Below are 26,778 nucleotides of genomic sequence, written 5' to 3' on the forward strand. Positions count from 1 at the left end.
TTATGAGTCCCCAATACCCCTTGCTCTTTTTTTGCCTGTTCATGTCCTCACATTGGTTCCCGACTCGGAGTAGGACCTCACTTTCAGTAGGTATGTGAGATGCTGAGGATTTGCTCTGTGGAAGTCGAGAGAGAGAGCAGTTTCTTGTTTGTTGGCTTGAAAGGTGGGTATGTTTCGTATACCTTACACACATCTATAGGTATTCTTGGAAGTACATTTGCTTCACTCTTGGGTGTGAGGGGGGCCTTTCATTCAGGGCTTTGCAACCGCCCCCTTCCTCAGAATGTTATGGGGCATTCATGAGGGAGTCAACTTGAACCTGTTTCATAGAGGATGTTGTATTTGTTGTGTTTGGGTAAGTGGGCAAGCTCATAGCTGTACAGTGGACCCCCGATATCCGTGGGGCTTATGGACCACAAACGCCCGTGAATAGCTAAAATTAGCGAATACTTGAGAACCCCTCTAAAAATGCTTACAACTACCTATTTTGATAGTTCAAACAATAAATATACAGTAAACTATCATTCTAAAACATTATGTAATATTTCAAAGTCGTCTTACAAACTACCCTTAAAAATATACAGTATGGCTTACAGCTACGTGTGAACACTCCTACAACAGTAACTGCACTCTTACCAAGGCAAAACTAATCAAGTCACCCCAATATTCAGGCTTGTACATTTTCTTTCATGCAGTAGTATTCAAGCCTTTCTGTTTTCTTTTAATGTAGATAGGGGTAACATTGGTACATCCTCAAGTAAAGCACAGGGAACAGTTAACCCTTTAATGCCGAAGTCCTATTTACAAAAACGTCTCCCGTATGCCGGTGGCGTTCGGTGAGTAAGCGCCGAAGCGGAAAAAAATTTTTTTTCAAAAAATCACAGCACTCTTAGTTTTTAAGATTAAGAGTTCATTTTTGGCTAATTTTTTGTCATTGCCTGAAGATTAGTATGCAACCATCAGAAATGAAAAAAATATCATTATCATATATAAATATTGGAATATATGACAGCGAAAAAAAAAAACTTGTATATAATTGTATACAAATTGCGCTGTAAGCAAAACGGTTGAAGCTAATGAGTTAAATTTTTTTTAGTTGTATTTTACACTAAATTGCGATGATTTTGGTATATAACAAATTTTAAAATGATCAAAGCAACACAGAGAAAATATTATCACAAAATGATGCATGAATTCGTAACGCACGGACGTAAAAAAATGTTTTTTTAAAAAATTCACCATAAATCGAAATATTGTGCTAGAGACTTCCCGTTTGTTGAAAAGTGAAGCTAATTGATTGAATATTACTAGACTGTAAGTGTTTTAGCTTACAATTACAGTTTTCAACCATTTTGGGCGAGTTAAAGTTGACCGAAAGTCGAATTTTTTATATTTATCGTGATTTATATGAAAATATTTCAAAACTGATAAAAGCTACAACCATGAGTTATTTTTTGTTGTATTGTACATGAAATTGCACACATTTTCATATATAAAACTTTATGTAACGACTAATATAAAATGGTGCAAATATTACGACAGTGAGACGAAAGAATTTCTGAGATGTTCGGCCGAGTTACCGCGCAGACGTAAGGAAAATGTTTTTTTAAAATTCACCATAAATCAAAATATTGTTCTAGAGACTTCCAATTTATTGCAAAATGAAGGTAAACGATTGAATATTACTAGAATGTAAGAGTTTTAGCTTACAATTGCGTTTTTTGACGATTTCGGTCGAGTTAAAGTTGACCGAAGGTTGAAATTTTGGCAGTTATCGTGATTTATGTGAAAATATTTCAAAACTGATAAAAGCTACAACCATGAGCTATTTTCTGTTGTATTGTACATGAAATTGCGCACATTTTCATATATAAAAGTTTATGTAACGACTAATGTAAAACGATGCAAACATGACGACAACATGATGAAAGAATTTCCGAGATGTTCGGCCGAGTTACACAACAGAGGCGTAAAGGAAAAAAAATTTTTTTTTCAGAAATTCACCATAAATCGAAATATTGTGCTAGAGACTTCCAGTTTGTTGCAAAATGAAGGTACATGATTGAATATTACTAGAATGTAAGAGTTTTAGCTTATAATTGCGTTTTTGACCACTTGGTCGAGTTAAAGTTGACCTAAGCTTGAAATTTTGGCAGTTATCGTGATTTATATGAAAATATTTTAAAACTGATAAAAGCTACAACCATGAGTTATTTTTTCTTGTATTCTACATGAAATTGCACATTTCCATATATAAAACTTTATGTAACGACTAATATAAAACAGTGCAAACATTACGACAACGTGATTTGAAAGAATTTCTGGCGCGGACGTAAGGAAAAAGTTTTTTAAAAAATTCACCATAAATCGAAATATTGTGCTAGAGACTTCCAATTGGTTGCAAAATGAAGGTAAATGATTGAATATTACTAGAATGTGAGAGTTTTAGCTTATAATTGCGTTTTTTTACCATTTCGGTCGAGTCAAAGTTGACCGAAGGTTGAAATTTTGGCAGTTATCGTGGTTTATATGAAAATATTTCCAAACTGATAAAAGCTACAACCATGGGTTGTATTTTGCTGTATTGTACATGAAATTGTGCACATTTTCATATATAAAGCTTTATGTAACGGCTAATATAGAACAGTGCAAAAATTACGACAAAATGACGAAAGAATTTCTGAAATTTTCGGCCGAGTTACCGCCTGTGCGTAAGAAAAAAGTTTTTTTCAAAAATTCACCATAAATCGAAATATTGTGCTAGAGACTTCCAATTTGTTGCAAAATGAAGGTACATGATTGAATATTACTAGAATGTAAGAGTTTTAGCTTACAATTGCGTTTTTCGACCATTTCGTCGTCGACATCAAAGTTGACCGAAGGTTGAAATTTTTTGTAGTCGGCGTGAGTGCACGCGTCCACTTGGCACCCAACAGACAATTTTAGGCGACGTATGATACGTCCAGTAGGCGTTTAAGGGTTAAGTAACGTACTTAAATATTTTAATATTCATTGAAAAAAATATACGAAATAATGAGAAGTTTAAGATTACGTAAATCATACGAGCACTCACCAGTGATGAATTTTGATTGAAGATGATGATAAGTTAGCGGTGCAGTCCGATGAATGGCAGATATGACCACAAGGTGCTTGAGGGAGTTCTGGGTGTAGAGTGCCTTGAAAGCACAGAGGCTGGAGGAGAGAGGTGGTGTTGGCAGGGAGGAACTTGAGCTGGACTCTCCAGTAATAAAGATCCAGAGGGTGGCCACCAGCATTACCCATAATCAACAAAACCTAGAACTCCATGCACAGGTCGTTGAGGTAATCCTTAACTTGAGAGATGAAGCTCTGAATGAAGTTGGATGTAAGGATTTTGGTGATCCAGGCCTTGGGGTTGTGCATCCAAAACACTGGCAGCAAGTTCTTGCTCTTATTCTTGGGGGAACTGGGGTTTGCAGCCTTGTAAATGAGGCCTGGTTTCAGCATGAATCCAGCAGCATTGCCACACATGATAAGGGTAACCCTATCCTTCTGGGCCTTAAACCCCGGGGGGTTTGGCTTCGTCCTTCGTGAGGTATGTCCGTGAAGGCATTTTTTTTTCCAGAACAAGCCAGTCTCACCTGAATACCTGTTGTGGATGGTAGCCCTTGTCCTTGATGATTTTCTTGAAGGTCTGGGGATATTTCTCGGCCGCTTCCGTGTCTTCTGATGCCATTTCCCCATACAGAGAAACAGACTTTAGGTGGAAACGCTTCTGGAATCACCCCTTGCTGGCCAGAAAACCTTCAGGAGCTGACAATGGTCTTGCTTCTTCCTCTTCTTCGGTGTGTCCTTCAAAGCCTAAGAAGTCTGCTTCCTGTACGTCACCGCCTTCCTTAACAGCCGAAAACTGCTGGTAGAGTTTTCGTGCCTTCTCGCGGTTGATGTTGGTGTTGAGGGGATGTTCTTATGGCAGTCCGTGATCCACAATGCCAAGGCTGAGGATAGTGAAAACCGTCTTGGCACTACCACAGAAGCTAGCATCCATGGTCTTCCTTTTATCCGCCTCTTTCTACTTGATGTACCAGACAGTACTCTCATTCATGCATAATGCCGGGCTACTGTGGTGTAAGTTTTCCCTTCCTTCAGCATTTGAAGAAGTTTTACCTTCTCCTGGAGCTTCATGGCATTCTTCTGGCCAAGCCAGAAGCCTTAGAAAGAGCAGGGCATTTAGGAGGCATCTTAGGGCATGATTAAAAAGATATGCAAAAATTAAAAACAAGACAATGATATGCAAAGTACTTTACACAGATACACAATGACATGCTCGAACAGAAGAGGTCTACTTGGTGAGTTGGAAGAGATGTGGGCTCCTGCACCGATCTCCGCAAGATGAAGTCTTGGGGGGTACAGTAGACCCCCCACATTTTCAAGGGGATAGGTTCCAGAACCCACCGTGGAAATGCAAAATCCCATCTAAAATGCTTATAACCCTTAAACTAAAACGCTTATAACTACCTGTTCTAGCAGTCGACTGCCTGATTTTTAGTTCAAACAAAAGTATACCTTAAATTATCATACTACAACAATTTAATATTTCAAACAAAATGCATCCCAAACCATCATCCCAAACCCCCAGAGTCATCTTACAGTACCTCCTGCAACTGTTACCCTTAAGTATATATACCCCTAAAATGCTTATAACTACCTATTTTAATAGTTCATCGCCCAACTTGACAGTTTAAACAAAATTATACCTCAAACTATCATCCCAAAACATCCCAAAGTCATCTTACAACATTATGTACCCACCTATAACTGTTACTCTTAAGTATCCCCTATAATTCTGACACGCACATTTTCTTTTGCCTAATGTCACTTGGCGCATCGTCTACTGTACTGCGCATAATGTACATAAAGTTTATTGATATTTTGCTGTGTTGTAAGATAATTTAGAAATTTTACTGTACAGTGCTTATTTTAGGATAGTATTACTGTATAGAGTGTATCTAAAATACCCGAGTAGTTTAGAACGATGGGACATGTTCCTCCAAACAGGATTCTAGGATTGTTATGTCATGTTACTATTTTTGTGATTACTTACAAATACATTTATGATAAAAAAATTATTTAGTAGTAAGTTCTTGATGTACGTCGTTTTGTGGTTAGTCCTCGCCACCTCCTATAAATTTATTACCAATTCTTCTCTCTCTCTCTCTCTCTCCTCTCTCTCTCTCTCTCTCTCTCTCTCTCTCTCTCTCTCTCTCTCTCTCTCTCTCTCTCTCTCTCTCTCTCTCTCTCTCTCTCTCTCTCTCTCAGTATACGTATCCTTTAATGAAAAAACACAGTAAAATATCAATGAAATTTTATTCACTTACAGAATCCATTTACACTGTATTATGATATTGATCTAACTACCGTAAAATTATTTAAAATCCAAATTTCATATGTAGGCAATGCAAAACCACCAGTAGCAAGTTCTCCAACAACAGAATTCTCTCTCTCTCTTTCGTATACTAGTACTATATGTACGTATCCTGTAATGAAATATTAATGAAAGTAAACCCCCGCGAATAGTTGAAATCCGCAAATACTTAGAACACGCCTCTAAAAACACTCGTAACTGCCTATCTTGAAAGTTGAAATATCAAAAGTATACTTAAAGTGTCATCCTACATCAAATATATGCTTTAAATTATTATCCTATTACTGTACTGTATTAATCTTTGAAATTATATTATTATCATTTCAAAGTCATCTTGAACATAGTAACCCTTAAAAATATATACATACGTACTTCTAACCTCCCAGGCAAATCAGAAAAAGAGAGAGAGCTACCACTGCAACAAATTCAGCCAGCCTTGTACTGGTAGGGCAAGAGAGAGAGAGAGAGAGTGACTTTATCTCTTAAATCTCTTGAGGAATGTTATTCCATTTCTCTTTACAAAATATATATGGCATTTTTTCTTGAGAGAGAGAAAAGGGCTGAACTAAGTATCTTTATCTGTCAATATATTTATTTCTCACATACTACCCTTTGGCGAGAGAGAGAGAGAAAGGAAGAAAAAAAGAGAAATTGATATGATCATGTTGTGGCAATATCTAGAGTAATTTGACTTATCTGACAGGTTCACCCTCCCCCATGAGCTCCAAGACTAAGGAAAAGAAGACTGGGGGTGAAATTTGTGTGTTTCGATTTTTTCATTTTCTTACTATAGAAATGCATAAATGTTGTATTTGCAGTATGTTATTATTATTATTATTATTATATTATTGAAAATTAGTACATATCATTAGGTAAATCATTCATTTATCATACAAAACAAATAATCATACCATAAAGATTCTCTCATCTCAGTAAGAGAGAGAGAGAGAGAGAACTGAAATAGGAAGGGAGAGAGAGAGAGAGAGAAACATTAAGTATTATAACATCTTATTACATATTATTTAATCTTACAGTATTATTATTATTATTTAGTCTTATTAATCTTGATATTTAAAAATTACTAAATCGTCATTTTATCATAAATTTTTTTAGTCATGAAAATAACATCAAATTTACCAATTAGTGAATATTTCTTGATGAAAAAGTCAGAGAGAGAGAGAGAGAGAGAGAGAGAGAGAGAGAGAGAGAGAGAGAGAGAGAGAGAGAGAGAGAGAGAGAGAGAGAGAGAGAGAGAGAGAGAGAGAGAGAGAGAGAGATTTCAGTATATCCGATAACACTGACCACCCAACCCGTGCTGTCAGGTTACTTGATGTATTGGACAGGTTCACCCTCCCCCATTTGCTCCAAGACTGGGGAAAAAATTGGGGATATTTGTTTAAATTTTTCATTTATTATAAATGCTGTAATTACAGTATATTATTATTATTATTATTGAAAATGAGTACATGTTAGGTAAATCATTTATTTACCGTACAAATAAACATACCATAAAAATTCTTTCATCTCAGTAGGAGAGAGAGAGAGAGAACTGAAATAGGGAGAAAGAAAGAGGTAAACATTATGTATTATTTCATCTTATTACATATTTATTCTTACAGTATTACAGTATTATTATTATTATTGTTATATTATTATTATTATTGTTATTATTTAAACTTATTAATCTTAATAGTATTTGAAAATTAGTAAGTCATTATTTTATCATAAATGTATTTAGTCGTGAAAATAGCATCAGAATACAGTACACTAATTAGTGACTATTTCTCGAGGAAAAAGTCCACAAGTTGCCAAATTTTTCACAAATAATTTATAGATATGTTCCACAGAAAATCCTGCCAACTGGTGAGTCCACAAATCATGAGAACTCGATTATGGGGGTTTTACTGTACTGTACCATAAACATAAAAAAACACAAAAATAAACAAACCCAGGAAGTTCACTATGAGATCGAGTGTGTGCATACATAGGCATGTTGCCATATTTTTTGTTTTGTCTGATGTAGTGTGCAGTATTTCATTACAAGTTTAGTTGACTATGATTATCACACATATTATAACAGTGCTGTACACAAGAGAATATTTTATCACTGTTGATGTTTCATCTCCAATCACTAAAAATATTTAAAATCTGAATTTCATACGTAGGCAACACAAGGTCATCCTCTTCTCCCCAGCTAGTTTAACCATGCCCGTCAAGTCTCCATCCCCAGCTACTGTGGTGAGACTGTAATAAAGTGAGTTTTTCGTAAAAAAAAAAAAAAAAAAAATCCACATTTTACCATTCTGCCCTTTTGGATCCATATTTCTTATGTTCGGATCGGTGTCGGACCGACATCTTCCGAAATATTAAACGAGTTTTTATATGGGAAATGCTTTCCTGGACTGAGGTGTTATGCCATGCATGTCATGAGCTCAATGGCTCTTATTCACAATAGTTACAATTACTGGCTTCACAAGTTATATTTATGTAATTATTGCTGCTCATTACAAGATTTAAATAAGGTTACTATTACTACTTACTGAATCTGGTCTAGGCTGTTACTAAGGCAGAGATCATGTTGGTTACCTCCTCTGGGCAGGAGCCAGCATCACTCTGAGATGGAAAGGCACTGTGCTAAGGAGGCACTAGTGCTAGGGTGAGCTTGTGGCTCTTGCAACTACTTGGCTCTCTTCCACCCCTTCTTCTTCTTCTTCAGGTTCCTGTAAAGCCTATCTATGACAGTCCTAGGAGGTGATGAGGGCACTGACTCTGGGGAAAGGCCAGAAGGGCTGGTGGGTGCGAAGTCAGGGGTAACCTCAGAGGTTACTGGAGGGCTCCCTACTCCGGCTGCTGCGACAACCAGAGCAAGAGCAATCTCAGCCTCTGTGTCCGGGGAGGCCAGTTCCTGGTCTCCCAGAGAAGGTGTAGTAGGTTGATCCACCAGAGGTTCATTCTCTGGGCATGGATTTGGTGAGGAAGAAGTGTCGGGTGCCGGAGGCTCACATGTTGCTAAAATCGATGCTGTGAAGGTTCCTGGATCTCCTGTTGGAGGATCTGTCTCATGATCTGGATCTGGCACAGGGTCCAATTCTTGTGGTGGCACTATGTCCGAGACAGATGGAGTGTGGCACTACTCAGAGTTCACAAGTGACACTGGCAGAGAGTTATGGTCAGGCATGCCTGATGAGGGTTCTGGGTAAGTTAAGTATATCTTAGCTTAACCAGACCACTGAGCTGATGAACAGTTCTCCTAGGGCTGGCCCAAAGGATTAGATTTATTTTACGTGGCTAAGAACCAATTGGTTACCTAGCAACGGGACCTACAGCTATTGTGGAATTCAAACCACATTATAACGGGAAATTAATTTCTATCCAGAAATAAATTCCTCTGATTCTTCATTGGCTGGTCGGAGAATCGAACGCAGGCCCAGCAGAGTGCTAGCCGAGAACAATACCAACCTGTCCAATGAGGAATTGTGAGATGCAATACCTTGTGGGTGGCTTGAGTTGGGCTGAGACAGATTCCTGTCCCAGCTGGAGGTCAGAGCCTCATGGAGATTCTTGATTTGGGGTGTCCACTGAGCATTGCTTATTTGGGCAACCCTCCCAATTAGTGGAGTGGCCTGTCACCTTGCACGCTCTACAGCAGTACTGCTTCTCTGTAGTGTCCTTTCGTGCTGAGGGAGGACTTCGTTGTTGGCCGTCCTTTCATGCAGAGGGAGAACTAGGCCTGGAATTGCACTGCGTCCCCCCCTTCTGTTGACCACTTCTGCGGGCGGAAGGTATTTCTTCTTGTTTTGGTGGCACGCCAATCAAGTGGCTTTGCTCTTGTTTGGTGATCTACAGTTGGTGCCTCCATTGCGGAGGTAGCATGGCTGCGAAGTGGCATTGGGGAAGGACTTCCCCAGAGGAGGTCCCGACCCAACAGGAATTCCACTCCAAGCCTGATTCCACTCACTACGCCAAGGCGGTGAGGTAGCATGCCCCAATTTGTCGTGACCATGAGCTCGACTGTGGGAATGGATTTGGTGTGGCCGTCTACCCATCTCATCTCCCACCGAGTTTGTTTGTCAACCATGGCACTGGCTGGCACTTGGGCCTGTCAATCAGGCTAACGTTGGCTGCAGTGTCTACGGTGACTGGTATTGCCACAGGCAGGCTAGAGCCATTAAGGGGTGCCACTGAGATGAACTGGGTGTCCAGCCTCTTGGGTTGAGGTATCTTCTACTGCCTGGCTGCGGAGAACCAGGTGCTTATTAAGTTGACAAACTTGGTCGCTGGGACATGATTTGGGCAGGCCATATGTCCAGCACCACCACAGGATCAACAAGGGCCCTTTGTCGGGGCTCAGTTACTGGTGGTGATTATTGGTGGAGAAGATCGAGTGGAAGTAGATGGAGAGGAGTTGTGGTTATTGGTAGGAGGCTGCTTATTGGTGCCCAACTTGTAGCAGCACTCAGGTTCAGTGTGCCCCACCTTCTTACAGTGGGTGCATATATGCTTGCTAGGTAGTCTGTTCTTCGGGTGAGTCGAGCCTGAGAGGTACCCGGGTGGTGCTATGCACCTTTGAGATGTGCTGTGCACATGTGTTAGAATATTGTTGTGTCAGTTCTTGTTAACTCATCTTTTGTGTTACTTGTATTTATCTCTTATAATTAACACTGAGAGTAATTGACCTCGGGTCACCTGTATTCCATTGTATTCCTCTGTGTGACGTCCGCACGCTGCCTTATAAGCGGCCTGTGTTCTGAATAAACCAGCAGTTCATGTCCACCTGCTCATTATTTTGTACCTCTTATAAAAAAGGTAGATAATTGCCTTTAGCAAAGTTCCCCAGCGAGGGAAACTCCTTCCTTGGCCACCCACCTTCCAAAACAACCTTTTCTCTGGTTGGAGGTCCTATAAACAGCCTTATTGCTGCTCCATTCCCATGATGCCCACCTACCTGACCCCCCATAAATTTTTTCAAATATAGTGACAGTATGGTAGGAAAAACTTGGACAAAACATGTAACTAGGACAGCAGCAAAAATATTCCCTAATTCCTAATTCTACTGTCATTTACGAGAGAAGAGAAAACATTTGAGGTATAACAGAAAACATTTTAGGACATTCTTCTCCAGCTCTGCCGATAAACAAAATGGAAACAGAATTTCTGGTTGAATATATAAATTATAAAAAGTTTTTGTATTAGACTATGGTTATCAGTAAGTTTAACAGAATACATACATGACTGGATTTTTGTTATGCAGAGTCACTGTGATAATCTAGCCTTTAAAGTAGTGTGTGTGTGTGTATAACTACATGTATGCATCATGTAGTACAGTATTGTATTTGAATCAGCTGTAATGTAGTTATACATGCATTTTTCACACCGTGTTTTGTGCATACAGACACATTTGCATTATTTCAGGGTAAACTACACACTTACTGTGAATTTGCTTGCCCCTCTCTCACAGAGAGAGAGAGAGAGAGAGAGAGAGAAAATGAAATAAAACAGCAATGCAGTTACTACCTCTCTCTCTCTCTCTCTCTCTTTCTTCTCTAGAGATAGAGAGAGCTGTTAGCAAATGAGTAGTAGGTGCATTGCCATTTAGTTTCATTTTGTTTAAGTCTGCTGTCTAATGCATCAACGTGTCTGTGTGTGTGTCTGTCATCTGCTGTATCAGGTGGATACAAAATAATGTTGAGCTTAAAATTTTAGGAATTGATTAAACTGTAAAGTAACTGGCAACCCTTTCATCCCAAGGTTGTACAGTATGAGGGATTTTACTGTGACAACAACAGTCGTAATAATGATGATCCACTATTTAATTATGCAGTACAGTATACTGATACCATTACAGTATTGTAGCTTGGTGAAGTACTGTACAAGTACTAGTTGTCTACAGTGTCTGGGTAAGCATTAGCCAACCAGATACTTCAACTTTGCTTTAAAGACCCCCAGCATATATTTTGAACCATTTTTCAAAAAAGGCTTTTAAATGTCATCAGATGTAAGATCTTTAGTGATAGTCTAACTTTTAACTAAAAACCTAATGCACAGTATTGGAAACCAATTCTTGAAAGAAATTTTGTAACTTTCCATAATATTCAGGTTATCAAATTATTACATTTTAAAGGAGTTCCAAATATTAAGAAAAATGATAATAGTTAATCAAGAACAAACCCTTTCAGCCATCCCATAAGAGTTTAAAATGTTAAATTTAGTGTTTTTGCTAAACTATTAATAATAATCAGAACGCAGTTCTGCCCTTATTTGGACTTAGACATAAGTAAAGTGATGATTGTATTTTATGTTATTGTACAGCATGCATATAATTTGACATTTTTCTCTTTTTTTACCATATTTTTAGTGATGATGAGGACGAGGGAGATAGTGATGAAGAGGATGATGAGGAAGATGACGAAGATGAAGAAATTGATGATGATGACCCTTACAGAGAATTTGCAATGAACATGAAAGAAGAGGTATGATTTACTGGGGTATTTGTTGGAAAATCATTGAGATATTAGGCCTCATTAATTGAAGTGATTTTATGGGGTTTCTGCTTAAATTTTCAGTATTGATAATTCATAAAATTGTAAAAATTTTATAAATTTTTCCTTGCAGCCTGGATTTGATAGTGGGTGTACAGCATGTTTAGCTCTTATTCAAGGATCAGAATTATATGTTGCAAATGTGGGTGACTCTCGCATAGTGGTCTGTCGTGATGGAAATGCAGTTGACATGAGTATTGACCATAAGCCCGAAGATGATGAAGAAACTGCTAGAATAATTAAAGCAGGTGGGAGAGTCACAGAAGATGGTCGTGTCAATGGAGGACTTAATCTCTCCAGAGCTATTGGTGAGTTACTCTCCATTTCAGGGACCACAAGTCATTGTTTTTCTCAAATATCTTTCAAATTAATTATTTGATCGAAATAGTACTGTACTTTGACACAGTGTACAAGACGCCTCCCGCTAATTTTTGGTAATATGTGCATTGTCAAATGGTTTTAGTTAAGGCGTTTACTCTTGACTAACATGGTGTTGCCAAGTATCGCCAAACTAAGCATTCAAACGTCCTTTATCCCCATCCTATCCCTCCCTCCCCCTTCCCACCCTCATCCCTCCCTCAACTCACTTTCCTGGCCTCCCCATCGCTGCCCCCCTTTCCTGTCTGTGGGGGATAGCGGACATTCAATTGTATAGGTTAGTCCTGCTGACTCATGTGACTTTGCCTTTAAAAGTCAAGAGTAAACGCCTTAACTAACACCATTTGACAATGCACTATATTAACAAAAATTAGCGGGAGGTGTCTTGTACACCGTGTTAAAGTACCATTTCGATAAAATAATTAGTTTGAAAGATATTTGAGAATAACGATGACTCGAGGTCCCAAGTCAGTCTGCACTCCACTTTGCTTTCAGCCGGCATCGTGTGAAAACATCTCTGCGCTTGTCTGCCCGACTGCTTCCTCCTCAAAAGTGCTAAAGTGACTGAGGGGTTTGTATATATAACACAATCAAACAAAAATACATCAACAAAACAAAAGAAAGCAAATGGCTAACACATGCAATAAATCCCTGGCAAAGCACTTCCTAATTCCTAATGCTCAGTCATCTGGCAGCCCAGCACAGCTGCTATTCTAGAGACACAAACTTTTGCAGGCAGCTCCTCTGCCTCGCTAACTTAAGAACCCCTTTTGGTGCTTTCGCCTCTCTCATGAAATTCTAACTAAGAGATCTGCTGCGTTTTCCCTTTTATTTTTCTTAATAATAACACTTATTCTGTGTCCTTAATTTTACAAGACTTATGATAATACCCTTACCTGTTTACTCTTGCTTCGATTCGGTCGCGCGTATTGCCTTTGTGAAACAGTTGAATTAAATTAAGTATCCATCCTTCGGTTTGTTTTGCCCCTATTCTTAGTAAATAGCAAGGCGAATTATAGGCTACTTCGACTAGGAATCTTGGCAAGGAATCGTCACTTTTACGTTCTGTGGTCTGTTGGAGGAATGTACAGGGATTTTTTATCATGGACTGCCTTCAAGGGCCAACAGATAGCACCCAGAATGTAATAAAATGGATGGGAAAGAGGTGTGACTTACCTTGATCATCAGCAATTAATCAGGGAGTGGTAGGCTGCCATGGGAAATGAGTCACTAGCTACGTTAAACTGAATTTATTTACAAATGAAGCCATTAGGAAATTTATCTGAAAATGCTGGTGATACAGCAGGTAAGCACATATAATGTGAAATAAACTTATGCCAGGCGTAGCTAATCTCTGGCTATAAAAAGGGATTACGGCTTGAAGTTAGCTCAGACACTCTTGTGCGCAATGGAGACTGCGATTCAGGAATGGCAGTACTTCTAAGGATTTCTGGAAGAGATTTCCAGGTTAGCATTCAAAACAAGGTGTTTCTCTCGCATGAATTAACTAGGCCCCGTGGAGGAATTGATCAGTTAGGTTTAATTAGCCCTTGGTAACACTATGGTGGGAGTGATTTAATCACGATCACTGAACTAGCTTAATTTGAGCTTGGGACAAGTCATGGGGGCGAATCATGGACTGCTTTGTTGGTAGGTTTTGATTTAACAAAGGAGCTTTGTTTAAGAGAAATGAAAGGTTGGAAATTCAGAAAATGGAGAGAAATTCATGGGAAGAAACAGATACTGGCTTGGGACCAAATGCCTTCAGACATAACTTATTTCTTTTGCATAGAGCTCATAGCATGGGATAAAATGGTCACCCATCTTGCATTTTGTTCCACCCAGAGAAACGGGAAGAGTCCCAACAGGATGCAGTGGTAGTGAGTGGAGGAGTGCGTGCAGCCACTCACAGGGCATCGCGTCTGCCTTGTTGTTTTGCTTCAAATCCAGGACATCAGCCATCTGAAAGCAGTCACACAGCCAGTAAAAGGTTGTAGGGAAAATAGGTCTTATAGTTAAGGACTTGAGTGTTAGGATCATAGCCTACCTACAACCTGGATTCGTCCCTATTCACTAATGCCTACCTGAGACCCCAAAATATCCGACGGAGGCGGGGTGGTGGGCTTAGGAGCAGTGTTTTTCCCCCAAATCAGGCGACAAGGGGGGTTTTGGCCTACCCAAGTTCAAATGCGTCATGGCGTCTCTTCCTGCCGCTAATCTCCCATTCAAGCTGACAACTAAGAGATGATTTTTTTTTTAAATACAGAAGAATAATTTATATATATATATGTATATGTATATATATGTATATATGTATGTGTGTGTGTATATATATATATATATATATATATATATATATATATAAGATAAAATCCCACTTAAGGAAACGGAAACACTGGAGTGCTGTGAGGCCTTTCGACGCTAGGTCCTTTACTTAGCAGAGTGAAGAAATATAAAAGTAAGTTTACACAGAAAGCTCATATAAATGACAGATGGGGATTATAAAGGAAACATGTGTACCTGGAATTGAACACAATTGAAGAATTAGTAGAACTGCCAAAACAGGATTAAATATTTAAGAAGTTTTTACAAAGGATTAGGATCACCCGCTCAGGAGCAGGGACAGGACAATTAAAAAAGATTATACAGGGTTGTGACTGACCACCTAAAAAATTTTAGTGCAACAAAATAATTTTCTTTTTTCTTGTAAACAACAATAACTTTTTGCAAGATGAACATTTTTACAAATAAAAAATTATATTAACACTTTCCTGTCCAATTGACGTAATATTACGCAATACCCCCCTACCCCCCTTCTTTTCTGACTGACGTAATTTTACGAAAATTTACCGACATTTTTCAAATGCGTGTGGTAGGGGTAAATTTTTTTATTTTCGGACAGTTGGTGGTTTCCATAGGCTAAAGCATACCTTGGACCGTGTAACTCAGGCATCAATACACCAGGCAAGCAGTTCCTATACTGCGCATGCTCAAATCCCTGGCATAGTAAATTTCTCACAATGAAATCAGCTGATCCTACCCACGCTTCTCTCTCATATCTTACATTTTTTTTTTATAAAATGTAGGATTACATTATTGGAAACACTCTGTTTCGTACCCTCTTTTTCTATAAATTTTTTAGTTCCTCTACTGTGCATGCGGAAATCCATGGCGTAGTAAAATTCTCACAATGACATCAGCTGATCCCACCCACGCAGGCCTGGCAGGCCACACTTCTGTCAGAGACCATGCGTACGAGGTTGGGTAAACACGTGTGGCTGTTTACATACAGTGACATCAATCGAGAAGAGTTTCCAACATGCTTTCGCAAAGTTTTTACGGTAAAACTAGCGGAAAACGCGTTAGTGCATCACATAAGAGACGTCTGGATTTTAGGCAGGGCTCTGAATCTCATTTTTCATTATTATATATGAGGCGCCTAACGGCAGAGTGTCTCAAGCGCCAAAAACTAAAATTGGAGAAAAACGCAGTCAAAGTTTGGCTACTTTCAGAATGCGATATCTCAGCATTTAAATGAGATATGACACTGGGGTTTGTTTTAAAATAAAGGTTATTGTGTCTGCTTTCAAACCATCATTGTAAAATAGCCAGTAGTTTAATGCATGCCGAAAGATAAAGCGATGACTGCATTCATCTTGAAATCAATCTTATACTCCGGTACACCGAATCCCATAAAAACACACCAATGCCCCTGTAACCCCTCTAGGACCCGCCCCAAAGATATTATCTTTGTTTTATTTATCATTCTGGATAATTTCCTTGATTATCTTAATCTTACAGGAATAACTAGGTGATTTTGTTCACTTCAAAAAAGACCTAAAAAGGTAATGCTTTACACAATAAAAAAGCAGCAGAAAGGTAATAAGATATTTTAATCAGAATACTCTGAGGCTGATACAGTCGTCTCACCTGCAAAACAATAACAATTGCCATCAATAATGGCTAAAATACATTTTGATTGGAAAAAACGTAAGCGCCAATTACTTCAGGCGAGAATCAGACGTTATAGTCCAGTAAATCATTATCCACGTCATTCTCATGAGGAGTATCTTGAAGGGTGTCTGGAGTAGCAGTGAGGGTATCTTGATCACAAAAAAGCTGGTTGAAGTATGTCATGAAAATCTCGGGGATGAATGGAACCAGATCTTTTCTGCTTACATACGCCTCACCTTTGTTACGTAAGCTTTTGGCTACATTTTGGTTCCAATTAGCAAAGTCCCGGACTCTCTTTCTGCCCCTGGAAGGTCCTGTAACATTGTCATCTACATTCGTGTCAGACATGATGAAGAGGAAACAGTATTATTAATGAATAAAGAACAAAAAGAAGCACATTAAATCCAGAGGCGATCATGGGGAAGGAAGGTACAAGAATGTTTTTTATTGCAGTGATAGCCAGCGGCTCCGCTGATGGCTAGCCTTTCTCATTGGTTGTGTGGGAGGTGTGGCAGGGCGTCTGGACTCATGATTTGTTTATGCACCATGGGCGCTTGCGACTCTCTACCACTAAGACCAGCCAGTGCAGCCATGTGTAGCGTCACCAAGGAAAAGAAGTAATGTTACAAAACGAGAATTTCGACCTTGTTGTTGCGGGAAATTTGAACTGAAATTTCTTCTTCCGACAGCTAGAGGGTTAGAGATGACGTTGGTATGCTTAACTCCAAATCGGCGACGGTGTCGCTTACGACACTCTGCCATTAGGCGCCTCATATATTGATATTTAGAGAATTTTGTTGGCTTTCTCATAAAAAATAATTAATTCGCCTAACTGTTATAGCTTTTGAGCTACGAACAATAATGTTGACAACGGTAACATTTTTTTTCGTTTCGAACAGCTTATAACGTCAAAATGAAACTTGCCGTTACCAAAGCCATTTTTCTTGACTCTCACTTTATTCCTCAACCTTTCCTCTACATTTTTGTAGATTTACAAAGTAATTTCTATGAAAAATATCCGAGCTAGGGCTCTTCAAAAAAAAATTTCTAGCGATAATTCTCACCGTATGCCGGGCAGCACGCTCTGTTTCTTACCCTATTTTCTATCAATTTTTCACCAACTGGACTTATTTGTTTTTCATTCTTTTATATGTCGATATTTAGAGAATTTTTTTGGCTTTCTCATAAAAAATAATTCATTCGCCTAACTCTTATAGTTTTTGAGCTACGAACAATAATGTTGAAAACGGTAACTTTTTTTTTGTTGATCAACTTATAACGTCAAAATGATACTGTTGCCATTACCAAAGCCATTTTTCTTAACTCTCCCTTTATTCTTCAACTTTTCCTCTACATTTTCGTATATTTACAAAGTAATTTCTTTGAAAAATAACTGATATAGGGCTCTTCAAAAAAGATTTTTTTGTAGCGATAATTCTCACCATACGCTGGGCAGAGCGCTGTTTCTTACCCTCTTTTCTATCAATTTTTTCACCAACTGGATTTATTCGTTTTTCATTGTTTTATATGTCAATATTTAGAGAATTGTGTTGGCTTTTTCATAAAAAATAATTCATTCGCCTAACTCTTATAGCTTTTGAGCTACGAACGATAATGTTGACAACGGTAACATTTTTTTTCGTTTTGATCAGTTTATAACGTCAAAATGAAACTGTTGCCGTTACCAAAGCCATTTTTATTGACTTTCCCTTTATTCTTCAACTTTTCCTCTACATTTTCATATATTTACAAAGTAATTTCTATGAAAAATAACCGAGATAGGGCTCTTCAAAAAAATTTTTTTCTAGCGATAATTCTCACCATAGGCCGGGCAGAGCGCTCAGTTTCTCACCCTCTTTTCTATCAATTTTTTCACCAACTGGAGTTATTCGTTTTCCATTGTTTTATATGTCAATATTTTGGGAATTTTCTTGGCTTTCTCATAAAAAATAATTCAATCGTCTGACTTTCATAGTTTTTGGGTTACAAACGAAAATATAAAAGTAAAGAATTTTTTTTTTCGTTAAATAACTCACATTTTTTCGTATTTAGAGGGCTGGGACTCTTATTCTGACTATTCCACCATAAAATATAAACATTTAGAAAAAAAGGACAGCAAAAAGGGATTTTGACAGAGGAAAAATCTATTTCTGAGGAAGGTCCCGTGTCACCCAGTGAAATTCCATTACAGCACGAATTTCCAGGTATAACAATGCTAGATATACCAGAGAAAAAGAGCTTTCAGGAAAGCTGGGGGTACTACCCCCAGTCGATCGTCTTTTAGAAGACGTCGGTATAATGAAGGGTGAGTGAAATACCACTACCACGGAAATATACTCGAAAGATCTCTCCTTATCAAACCCCCTCAGAAAAGAGTGGTGAGCCGTTACAGCTCCCACACTCAACACCCGCCAGGACGGCGACACCAGCGCCACCTACTTCATTCCATGCTAGCACTAACCCCAGACTTGGCATGTGCAAAAAGGGAGGGAGTACTAGACTAGACAGGGAGGGTCACGGGTGACACGGGACCTTTCTCAGAAATAGATTTTTCCTCTGTCAAAATCCCTTTTCTGAGTTCAGTCCCGTGTCAGCCGGTGAAATAGTGATAGAGAATCATGCCAAGACTGCTACTACTGGAAAACAAGGGGGGTAACCTGAAGAAAAGGCAAAATTGTAACGAAAATAATTTTAATTAAAGAATCTCTTCCATGAAGCAAGAATACTTAAAAGTAAGGCAACTTAATTTTAAGGCACACCAATAAACTTAACACTACAAAACACTGGAGGTCTCCGGACTGATGGGGAGAAAACCTCAAAAATCTTAAAATTACTTAAAAGTAGTGAAACATGAAATGTGCACAGAACAAGAAATACAACTTTAAAACTATATATGTAAACACGCAATTATCCGGGGTACGTGGAGCCAACAAAAACTGTCCAGTACCCCGCAAACGAAACAATTATGGCTAATCAGGTTACAGTTTTCCATCATAAAATACAAATATATCAATATGAAGAGCTAGGCAATGAGGCATAAACTACCAGGAAAACAAGCAGAGAAGCAAATGAGGTAGGCGGGCGGGGGGGAAAAGGAAAGGATATAATTATTTAATGTGGGGAGATGACACTTCCCACTGCTACAGTAGAATATTTCAGGGCTTCGAGTGATTTTAAATAGTGGCGTTTAAACACTAGAGGTGATTTCCAACCCGTATATTTTGATAACTCTGAAAAGTCCATATTATGAAAATAATTAGTAGAAGTAGCCACTGCTCGAATATCATGAACTTTAGGAACTGAGTCTGGGTTGGCTTGTTTAATGAAATACAGAATCTGTTGTCTTATACCATTAAGGGAAAGAGTACCACCTTTCTCCCTGATAAAAAGAGGACCCAACTTACTCTGTGGAGTTCTTGAGAGGTAAGATTTAAGTGTATGGACTGGACATAAAGATTGATCTTGAGGAAGGGGCACCACCTTCCAGGGAGACCACCTGTCCTGTGGGTCTTCGTTTTTAGCTAAAAATCTAGGGTCAGGGGAGAGGAGGACTTCTCCGGATGGGAGGAAGTTAACAAAATTATCACCTCTAGTGAGAGCTGACAGCTCTGAAATTCTAGCACCTGAAGCCAAACTAAGTAAAAATAAGGTTTTCCTTAACAGATCTTGATAAGAGCAATGTAAGTTATCCAACTCTGACGCTAATTTAAGGACGTCATTGAGAAACCAAGTAACCGAATGTGGACGTGATACTGGTCTCAGACGAGCGCATGCTCTGGGGATGGATGAAAAATAAGAATCTGTAAGGTCAATTTTAAAGCCGTAAAGAAATACTTTCTTCAATGCCGACTTGACTGTGGTAATAGTGGCCGGAGCCAGGCCTTTCTCAAACAGTGACCTAAAGAAGGAAACTCCTAAATTAGTCGTCATAATTTTGGCTTCAGATGCTTTCAGGAAGGAGGCTAACTTCTTGACTGCTGAGTCATATTGCCTAATAGTAGAATCTCTTTTATCTGATTCTAAAAACAGAGTGTTGACAGGGTCAATGTTTGCTCCTTTTTTGAGCTGCGAACTTTATAAAGTCCATAAAGCTAGGGCATCTTGAATCCTTGAGGAAGCTGACACAGTCTTGGTTTGTACTGTCTGGGTCAGAATGGGCTTGGGAATCAAGACTCCATAAGCCCAGTTCCTGAAGGAGAGGGAACCAATTGCTCTTCGGCCAATGGGGGCTACCAGAGCTGGTTGACCTTTGAATGTCCTTAGTTTGTGTAAAACTTTCAGCAGCAAATTTATTGAGGGAACAGATAAATTCTCTCCCAATTGTTCCAATCTACTGTCATTTGCGTCTGTGGCATAACGCCTGAGGGTCCAGGTTGGGGGCTACGTAACAGGGGAGCTTGAAGTTGCTCTCTGTTGCGAACAGATCCACTTGGAGTCCCGGGACCCGGCGGCAAATCCACTGAAAAGATTCCGCATCCAGGGACCACTCCGTCTCCAACGGAGTAGTCCTGGACAGGGAATCCGCCACCACGTTCCGGACACCTGCTAGGTGGGTGGCTGACAGGTGCCAACCGTGCTTGTTCGCCAGGGAGAAGATAGCTACCATTACTTGGTTTACTCGACCTGATTTGGAGCCGCCCCTGTTGATGCAATGAACCACCACTGTGCTGTCTAACACCAACCTGATATGAATCCGATTGGGAGGGCGGATTTTCTTCAGCGTCAGAAAGACCGCCATGGCTTCCAGGGTGTTTATATGGAACTGCTGAAACATTGTGGACCACGTTCCCTGTACTTTTTGTTTTGGTGAATATCCCCCCCAGCCGCTTAGAGAAGCGTCTGTGTGGATAACTAGTGCCGGAGGGGGAAGCTGAAGTGGGACTGTTTTGGACAGGCCCTTGACTGTAGTCCAAGGCCGCAGCCTTGTCTTTAAGATCCGAGGGATAGAGGAGACCCTGTCCCTGAGCTTGGTGTTTGCTCGGCTCCGCCACACCCTGTTTATGTCCTTTAATTTGGCTTTCAAGAGCAGGTCTGTTACTGAAGCAAATTGGAGAGACCCGAGGACCCTTTCCTGGGACCGACGGGATGCTGACTGATTTTTGAGAAACCTCTTGGTGAGAGATGCTATCTCTTTCCTCTTGGAAGGAGGGAGAGATAACGTGTGGGAGGACAGGTCCCACTGAAGACCCAGCCATTGAAACCGAGACTCCGAGTCAGGCGGACTTCTCCCCTGTTCAGCTGAAAACCCAATGACTCTAGGAAATTGGTGACTATGGACGTGGCTTCCTGACACTCCGGCACAGTTGGAGCCCAGATTATCCAGTCGCCCAGGCACGCTGCTAGGGAGATTCCTTGGGACCGGAGCTGCTGTACTACCGTATCCGCCAGCTTGGTGAATATCCTGGGTGCAATGTTCAGACCGAAGGGCATGACCCTGAAGGAGTAGGCTTGGTTCCCGAGTCTGAAACCGAGGAACTGAGAGAAGTTCCGCGCAACTGGGACGTGATAATAAGCGTCTGAAAGATCGATAGAGGTGGTGACGGCTCCACGCGGAAGTAGAGTCCGGACCTGAGCTACCGTAAGCATGCGAAACTTGTCGCATTTTATGTAGAGATTTAGACGCGACAGATCCAGGATCACTCTTTGCTGATCGGAGTCTTTTTTGGGAACAGTGAATAGCCTGCCTTGAAATTTTAGGTGCCTTGCTTTCTTTATTGCTCGTTTGTTGAGCAATCCTTTTACATAATCCTGTAGGATTGATGTGGGTGGCTGGTAAAATCTGTTTGGAGGGGGAGGATTCTTGATCCAGCTCCACCCCAGTCCCTTGGACACAATGCTGTGTGCCCAAGGGCTGAAGGTCCATTGGTCCCTGAACCAATACAGGCGACCGCCTACCTGCGTTTTCTCAGTGGGAGGGAGCGGGTTTGTTCCCTCTACCACGTCCTCTCCCCCTTGGGGTGGTGTTAGATTTTCCTCTGTAGGGGGCCTTGCCCCTTCCTCCCCTTGCCACCCTATTGAGGCCGTGAAAAAATCCACGGCCTTCATATGTAGGGTTGTATGCTGGTGAGGATACATAGGAGGGCGCCGCTGGTTGAACCAAAACATACTGCTGGGGTTGGGACTTAGAGGTAGATGGCTGGGCCACTGCCGAGACCGGGACGGCTTGAACCATCGCCTGATGAGGCCTCTTATGTCTCCTGAACCTTTTTCCTCCTCTCGTCTGGGGGCCGGCTGATTCTGGGGTCTTGCGCTTATAAGTGGGAATTCCCCACCGAGCGCGAAGACTCTGATTGGCCCGTGTAGCTTCGGACATGACGGATGTAACCTCTCCTTCAGGGAAGAGGTTAGGTCCCCAGATTGAACTTTTAATGAGCTTGTTAGGCTCGTGGCGGATTGTAGCGTCAGCAAAAATAAATTTTCTACATTCCAGCCTAGCCATAACAAACTCATGCAAGTCTAACTGGAAGGTCGCCAGGAAAGACTTAGCCAGGACCTGGAAAAAAGGTTCGTCCGAGCCGGAGACGGCAGTAGCCTCAGTAAGACAGCCGGAGCTCAAGGACCGGGCTAACTTAGTCCGGGTCTCAAACTCCGCTTTAACAATGATTCCGGCAGCTTAGGAGTTGCTCGCTAAACTGCGTGGAAGCGCAAAGAGGGTCCAGCTTGCCTACAGTGAAAGTGGACGGGCGTCCACCCAGAACTCGTTACTTCCTGGGAATACCAGGAAGTAGGGTCTGTTTCCCTCAATTGAGGAAAGGGGTTCCCATCGAGGCATGCTCGGTCGTGGCCAGAGCAATTTTGTCCATACAAGGAGTGGGAAGATCTTCACCTAGGGCGAACATCGTGAAATTGCCCTTGAAAGGGGTCAATTTTGTGTTCACTGCCTGCCACTCCGTCCAGAGTGCGCAGGAGAGCCGACTGGGCTTGGTCTCTGGGGATGATGACAGTTTCCCTAGGAACCTTGTCTGATCAATCCAGGCTTCTTCGGTAAGCCTCACGAAGCCAGGATAAGGGGGCAAGAGATCGGGGAAGAACTCCAACTCCTCCAACCGTCTCATGCCCAGACCGTCTAAGGTGAGTTTGCCATCATGTTGGATGGCCCGGAGTGCGAACCGCCAAGGGTTTCCGACATCAAACGGCGGAGGTCCGCAGTGTCGGGGATAGAGTACTGCGGTTCGGCTTTAGGTTGGCGAGCCAAACCTTCCAGTACACTGTCATAAGTGGCAAACTTTTCTGAGATCTTCTCAAATCTCGAAGTCTAGATCCTCGTGAACTGTTTGTACAGTTCAGTGGCCAGGGCTTGTGCGTCAAAAAGAGGCTGGGGAGGAGGGCTTGGTTTTGCCGCCCTCTTACTCGCACCCTTGCCGGAGGAGCTAGACTTACTCCCGGAGGCTACCGGTCCTGGGACCTTAGCCTTCAACGGGGAAGGGCAATGCCTTCTTAGAAGTCGAGGACTTATAGCCCTTCGCCTTCCATGAAGTCTTCAACTTGGGGATAGCAGACGGAGCTCTATCACCCAACGAAGAAGACTTCACAAAACCTGAAAAAGATGACATAGATGAATCAGGGAGTTAAACAAAGAGGGGCCCGCCCCAACATCCTCACTTACCTCTCCACTTACCACCTGGTCCTGCTCCGTATTCATAGGTTCCAAGTCGAGATTTAGTGCGGCAACATCCTCCGAGACCTCGGCGTACAAAATGTCCACTTGAGGTGGCTGGGTCGCATCAAGGATCTGCTGGATAATAGGGGTGGCAAGTTCTTCCGGAACTGCTGCGGCCACCCGTGCGCCGGGGTAAAGCAGGTCCCTCAACCTGGCGTCGAGGACGTAGGGCTTCCCCGACGGAACATTCCTGCCGAACCCAGCCACCCAGGCCCGGAGGGATTCCAAGGCAGACTTCTTGGAAGTTTCATCCGCCTGCAAGGAAACCTGTGGTTAGTCAGGAATGCAAAGACCGACGGAGGATATAACCAACGTAACGTATGAGGAGCATGGACCGGAGGAAAGAAGACTTTCACTTACCGACTCGTCTTGGATGGTTGAGGAGAGAGCGAAGCAAACCTCACAGCCATCGGGGTGCCAAACAACCAGGTCGTCTAGCCGGACCGCACAACCCGCGTGGGTCCGGCACAGTACGTGCCCGTAGGGTTGTTGAAGGGAGGCGGTACACCCCGGCTCCTCACAACGAACAGTCTGTAAAGGTAACAGTATATGAACCTCACACTCTAAGCGAAATAAAGCCGGCAAGGCTGGGAAACTCAACTACAACCGGAATACTCCGGTGTAGAAGAACTACCAATTTAAACTGGGCCAATAAGCTTTAAATGCATCGAGCGGAAGTTTATGATTCATACCCCGGAGGACTCAGGGAATGAAGGAACGAAACCAGGAACCAACCATAAGGGCTGCCAGAAATTTAACGGCGGAGCCCCCAGGTGTGGGACCGGAATCACGTATATGGTAGAACAAAATAATAATAATAATAATAATAACAATAAACAAAATTAACAATGATGGTAACCCTCCGGAGACCGGAGGAGTCTGTATGCTAGCGTTACATAGAACCATCTCACACCTATCTCCCCGCCGGAGAAGCGAATGGGTAAAGGATCAATGTTCATAATATACGGCGGGGCCACACCTAAACCCAAACTTCGCAGCTCGATGGGGAGACGAGAGGCGAGACAGGATCCGAACACGCTCGAGCAATCGAACCACCCACCCCACCACAGCGAAGCTGGGGACGTCATGGGAGGGAGCGAATCCCTCAACCAATAGGAGAAGTCCCTGACTCGGAGAAAACGCCATCTAGCGTCACCCGCACGAGTCGCAAGGCTGAGGGGGTAGTGGGGAGGAGAAGGCTACCAGAAGGGGAGAGGAGACAAGGAGAACATGATACCCGCTCAACTGCAACCTTCCTTCCCAATGAACTTGGAAGGGAAGCCTACTCCAGGGAGCTACACAGCCCAAAGCCCAACATCTCCTAGGCGTAGCCTAATAAATCCAAACCTAGCATAGGTTGGGAGGGAGAGAGGGGTGAAAAAGGAGAGGAGTAACCAACAGGGAGAGAAATTTTGTGCCGAGAGCCAGCAGGGAACGAGCAGGGGATAAGAAGGCGACTAGCCTAGAGGAACACGTCCAAAGAACTCGATTCCTCCGAAATTGGGGGAAGAGGACTAAGGGGCTCACTCTGACCCTCAAACGGACCCTGAGGAACAGCAACAAAACTCCCTCAACCTGATCTCCGCACCCAGGGCAAGGGATGGAGCCCACACTACAACCATCATACAAAAACAATAAAATAAAATTACGTTCACAGGAAGTGTAGCCTACCTCGAGAGTAATTCAAAATATAATATAAGGCTCATCAGAGGCAAACTACACAACCAAAAACAAAAAACAAATAAAACTAAAAACATTAACCTAAATTAAGAGCACCATCTTCAAGAATAACATAATAGCCTATGAGACTAAATGAAAAGGAACCCGACCTGGTGGGGGGGGTACAGGATGGGGCAACTCCCTATGCAAAACAAAAACTAAAGTGGAGGGAGAGCCATCGCACGGAACAACCAGGAAGGAATTCAAGGGCTAAAATCTAAATATATATAGCGACTGGGAGAAAACTCCGACCGAAAGAACAGAAGGAGTCGCCTCGCGCTCGCCATGGCTGATAGGGGACGCCGTGGCGTCATACGAAGATCCCAATATTTATGAAAATACGAGACCAAAACAGCCAACAATAGATCAAAAGCCCCACAAGAAGATGGTACTTAACTTAGAGATGGAAAAGGTGCTCGAAGCCATCGTAGATGAAGAAAAATAAATCCAAAATAGGGACGAGCACACAAAAGAAGCGAACGTATCACGTGCTAGAAAATGGAATGTAGTAGGTGGCGCTGGTGTCGCCGTCCTGGCGGGTGTTGAGTGTGGGAGCTGTAACGGCTCACCACTCTTTTACGGGGGTTTTGATAAGGAGAGATCTTTCGAGTATATTTCCGTGGTAGTGGTATTTCACTCACCCTTCATTATACCGACGTCTTCTAAAAGACGATCGACTGGGGGTAGTAACCCCAGCTTTCCTGAAAGCTCTTTTTCTCTGGTATATCTAGCATTGTTATACCTGGAAATTCGTGCTGTAATGGAATTTCACCGGCTGACACGGGACTGAACTCAGAAATGAACATTATTGGCATAAAATTTATATTTTTGCTGAATTTTCGAAATTATTTTTTCGCACTATCGAGCGCTCCCAGACACATTGGGGCTCATGTACCCTCAGTGATGTGATAACTAAACAGATAGGAAAGGGTTAAACATACGGATATATAGAAAATATATATCAAGTAATTAACTTGTAATTAAGTCAGTGATTTTATCTTTTAGGTTATTCTTGAACATTTTTCTAATACAGAGGTCCAAATAATACATGCCAAGACTAAGATTAAAATTACAGCTGGAAGTAAGCTGGATAATAGCGGACTCCAATAGATTTCTTGAAGAGA

The 26,778-nt window shown here is 41.5% G+C and overlaps 1 protein-coding gene across 1 annotated transcript in view; it reads left to right on the forward strand.

The window, feature by feature from the left end:
* The window catches only part of LOC136837165 (probable protein phosphatase CG10417), a 224,056-nt gene that overhangs the window by 111,433 nt on the left and 85,845 nt on the right, over window positions 1–26,778 (forward strand). The window contains exons 5-6 of the mRNA XM_067101836.1: window positions 11,760–11,874; window positions 12,017–12,251. Of these exons, the coding sequence (XP_066957937.1) occupies window positions 11,760–11,874; window positions 12,017–12,251 (350 nt within the window). The remainder of the gene's footprint in view (window positions 1–11,759; window positions 11,875–12,016; window positions 12,252–26,778) is intronic.

This window comes from Macrobrachium rosenbergii, chromosome 58 (assembly GCF_040412425.1).
Source record: "Macrobrachium rosenbergii isolate ZJJX-2024 chromosome 58, ASM4041242v1, whole genome shotgun sequence".
Taxonomy (NCBI): Eukaryota; Metazoa; Arthropoda; class Malacostraca; order Decapoda; family Palaemonidae; genus Macrobrachium; species Macrobrachium rosenbergii.